Here is a 4,382-nt window from a genome sequence, read left to right as displayed (position 1 = left end):
CAAACCCAGGATCCTGTGTCCAACAGAGGCCAATCCAAGTCACAAGTACCTGGCAAGTACCCAAACATTAAATAAATCCCAAGCTAAGATGCCTTAATGATTAATAGCAGTTTATGGATTTTTCCTCTAGGAACTTATCCAAACCTTTTTTAAACCCAGTTACACTAACTGCTGTAACCACATCCTCTGGCAACAAATTCCAGAGCTTAATTGTGCGATGAATGAAAAAGAATTTTCTCCAATTTGTTTTAAATCTGCTACTTGCTAATTTCATGGAGTGCTCCCTGGTCCTTCTATTGTCTGAAAGAGTAAATAACCGATTTACATTAACATGTTCAAGTCCTTGCACAATTTTGTAAGCTTCTATCATATCCCCCCTCAGCTGTCTTTTTTCCAAGCTGAACAGCCCTAACCTCTTTAGCCTTTCCTCACAAGGGAGCCAATCTATGCCCCTTTATCATTTGGTTGCCCTTTTCTGTACGTTCTCCAGTGCAAGTATATATTTTTTGAGATGTGGTGACCAGAACTGCACACAGTATTCAAGGAGTGGTCTCACCATCCACCATTTTATTCACCATTCCCTTCCTAATAATTCCTAACATTCTGTTTGCTTTTTTGACTGCCGCAGCACACTGCACCGACGATTTCAATGTGTTATCCACTATGACACCGAAATCAAAGAAATCATTTAATCTTTCTGCGATGGCCTTATCTTCTCTAAGTGCCCCTTTAACCCCTCGATCATCTAACGGTCCAACTGACTCCCTCACAGGCTTTCTGCTTCGGATATATTTTAAAAAGTTTTTACTGTGAGTTTTTGCCTCTACAGCCAACTTCTTTTCAAATTCTCTCTTAGCCTGTCTTATCAATGTCTTACATTTAACTTGCCAATGTTTATGCTTTATCCTATTTTCTTCTGTTGGATCCTTCTTCCAATTTTTGAATGAAGATCTTTTGCTGTCTTCATCTTAATTTTGTTCATTTCCGAATTAAGTTTAGGTGACTATGGGAGCTTAGGGGAAGGGGTAGGAAGGTTAGTATAGGGAGTAGGGAAGTTCCCTCCCAGGCTGCTCTTAAATTGGAGTGGACTGGGAGGGAACTGCGGAAGGCCGCAGGCGACGGCATGTGCAAGTTGCACAAATATGCTCCCCCTTGCATGCGCCAACCCCCAATTTTATTACATGCACACACCGGTGCACGCATGTTATAAAATCGCATCTCCATGTGTGCGTGCCAGGTAGTGCGCGCACATGGATGCGTGCGCGCAAGTTTTGAAAATCTACCCCTTTGTGAACATTTTTTCGATTATCTTGGCAAGACAAAGTAAATTGGAAGCTTCCCTATAGCTGGAGGGTACTAAGGGGACTTTTGAGAATGGGTTTCACTATAGACATTTTTAGGAAATCAGGCAATACGCCTTCTTCCAGGGATAGGTTCACTATTTTCGCAACAGAGGTGCGGGCAACGTGCACAGGGGGGGTAATTTTAGAAAACTACGCACAGCGACGAGATTGGGCCTCTCCCAGTCACCTCCCAACCCCCCTATCCATACTCCCTTCCTCTTCCCCTCTCCTCCCCACCCCCTAAACCCGTTGTCCAACCTTTTTTTAATTTTGTTTGTTGCACGCACCGGCCGACTGCCCACACTCGCTTCCCCGGCCCAGTGGCAAATGGCCACTGTACCGGCCACTTCCAGCCCTGTCCCTCCCCCCTGGACCTCCCCTCCCCACCCCCAGGACCGCCCCCTTTCCTTCAGCTCGGCACTTCTGCGCGTAACAGGAACTACGTGAGTGGCTGGGCTCCTTTGAAAATGCAGGCAGCAAGCGCGTAGCCGATTAAAACTTCAGCCGTAAGGTAGCAGCCTCCCATTCTTCAATGCAGGAAGTGATGAAGTCATATTTCAAATTATCAAGTCTTTTGGGAAGTAAAGCTTTTAATTTAATTGCTCAAGATCATCGCCATCAAACAATATTTTTGATGTGGGTATTTAGATAAGGATTAATGGGGAAGAGTCAACATGCGTTAGAAAAAGAGAAGACTTGCCTTACAAATTTCAGAAAAGAACAAGAAAAGGCTCTGAGGTCAAGGTGTGATGTACATTCAAAGGATTCAACATTGGTGCTACTGGTGGCCAATCATGAGCTCTATTGCACTGTTGGACTATATTCATTCATCAGGAGACTCAGCATTGTTGGCCATTTGAAGACTTCCCATGATCCATGTAGAAAAAAAAGTACATCAAATAATTCCACAACTATGGATTGTGTGAAAAAAGTTGAACTTCATATCCCAAAATGCTCTTTCAGTGCAACCAATTATGTAACAAATATACGGCCAGATTTTAATACCTATGCGCGGGTGTAGATTTGTGCGCGCAACCCGAGGTGCACAAATCTACGCCCGATTTTATAACATGTCCGCGCAGCCTCGCGCATCTTATAAAATACGGGGTCGGCGAGCGCAAGGGGGTGCACACTTGTGCAGCTTGCGCACGCCGAGCCCTAGGGGAGCCCAGATGGCTTTCCCTGTTCCCTCCGAGGCCGCTCCTAAATCGGAGCGGCCTCGGAGGGAACTTTCCTTCCACATCCCCCCATCTTCCCCTCCCTTCCCCTACCTAACCCACCCCCCTGCACTACCTGAACCCCCCCACTAACCTTTTTTCCATAAGTTGAGCCTGCCTCCGGGCAGGCGTAGGTTGCGCGCGCCGGCCGAGTGCTGGAGGCCTCGGTCGCACCCCCACCCCACCCCTTTCACAAAGCCCCGGGACATAAGCGCGTCCTGGGGCTTGCGTGCGTCACTGGGCCAATGCAAAATAGGCTCAGCGCGCGTAGAGCTTTTAAAATCTGCCCCATATTCTGTGTGTCTAAGTGGCCTTATGGTACAGCAATTGTGTTTATAGACTGGGCGCTGTGTCTCAAAAATGTTTTATTTTTTATATCCCATCTCGTTCCAGAATCCAATGGAAGAGGGAAATCTCACCACAGTGTCGGAATTCATTATTCTTGGATTTCCTGAATTTCCAGAGCTGCAAATTCCCATTTTCTTTCTATTCTTATTGATTTACCTGATCATCCTGATGGGGAACCTCACTATTATAGCCCTGACGTGCCTGGACCCTCGCCTGCACACCCCCATGTACTTTTTCCTCAGTAACTTGTCCTTCCTGGATATCTCTTACACCTCAGTCACCCTCCCCAAGCTGCTGGATATCTGTGTAAGGAAGCATCAGAAGATTTCTGCAGCTGGGTGTTTTACACAGGCATATTTTTTCATATTTTCAGTATGTGAAGAATTTCTTCTGCTTACGATCATGGCTTATGACCGCTACGTTGCAGTCTGTCACCCCCTGCGCTATGCTGTGATCATGAATAAGAGACTCTGTGTGCTGATGGCCATGGGCACCTGTATGTTTTCATTTCTGGAACCAGTGACACACACTGTCATTTTTTCTCACTTCTCTTACTGTAGGTCCAATGAGATTAACCATTTTTTCTGCGACCTCTCAGCACTGTTGAAACTCTCTTGCTCCAGCACCTCCATCATAGATCTTTTCTCTTACGTTTTGGCTGTGCTTGTAATGCTTCCCTGCTTTACCTTAACTCTGACATCTTATGTCTACATCATCTCTGCCATCCTGAGGATCCGTTCCGTAGAGGGGAGACACAAAGCCTTCTCCACCTGCTCCTCCCACCTCACGGTCGTTATTCTCTTCTACGTAACTCTGACATCTTTGTATATCAAACCAACATCCATGCAATCAGTGGACCAAAATAAGCTCATTGCTCTGCTGTATAATGTTTTGATCCCTGTGGTTAACCCCATCATTTATACCCTGAAAAACAAAGAGGTGAAAGAAGCCTTAAGAAAACATTTTAGCATTTTTCTAATTAACAAGGGTTAAACCATGTGACCATCCAAGAGATATAGTGGAATGTTTACTATACAACCTTGGGCTGAATTTTCAAAGGAGTTTTTCTATTGCATATAAATGTATGACCCTCATGTCCTGCATATTAAGAAAGTCTCTTTCAACCAAGATGGGAACGGTGTGAAAGCTACTCTGGCTCTCCTCTCTAACTTTGATGTTTTTTGTCCTGTCACAGAATTTCTTACAGTGGTGAAAGGAAGGGTCAACTTATGAGTTATTCCTGTTGTTCCTCCCTCCCTTCCCAAGGAACTATCGCACAGTGTGGCCGATGAAAACGCGCATACAGCCACATCCCCTGTGCGCCCAATGCAGTATTTAAATGAGGGGCTGCATTAAAAAGGATGCACTAAGGGAGATTTGTGCATCCCTAGCACTCAACTGCATTGGGCACCCATAATTGCAACAGGTGCTCAATATGAGCTCCCAGTTCTTGAGACCAATTTTACTAAGGTTG

At 45.4% G+C, this 4,382-nt stretch overlaps 1 protein-coding gene across 1 annotated transcript; it reads left to right on the top strand.

Annotated features, from left to right (window-relative positions):
- Positions 1 to 2,959: 2,959 nt before the first annotated feature.
- LOC115078427 (olfactory receptor 1009-like) lies at positions 2,960 to 3,862 on the top strand (the record flags this gene model as incomplete). The annotated part of the gene is made up of 1 exon (XM_029581341.1): positions 2,960 to 3,862. A coding segment is annotated over exon 1 (903 nt), but the record flags the coding sequence as incomplete, so codon positions are not given.
- Positions 3,863 to 4,382: the final 520 nt, after the last annotated feature.

Source organism: Rhinatrema bivittatum, chromosome 16 (assembly GCF_901001135.1).
Source record: "Rhinatrema bivittatum chromosome 16, aRhiBiv1.1, whole genome shotgun sequence".
NCBI classification, from domain to species: Eukaryota; Metazoa; Chordata; class Amphibia; order Gymnophiona; family Rhinatrematidae; genus Rhinatrema; species Rhinatrema bivittatum.
This window is presented reverse-complemented; position numbering and strand designations above follow the sequence as displayed.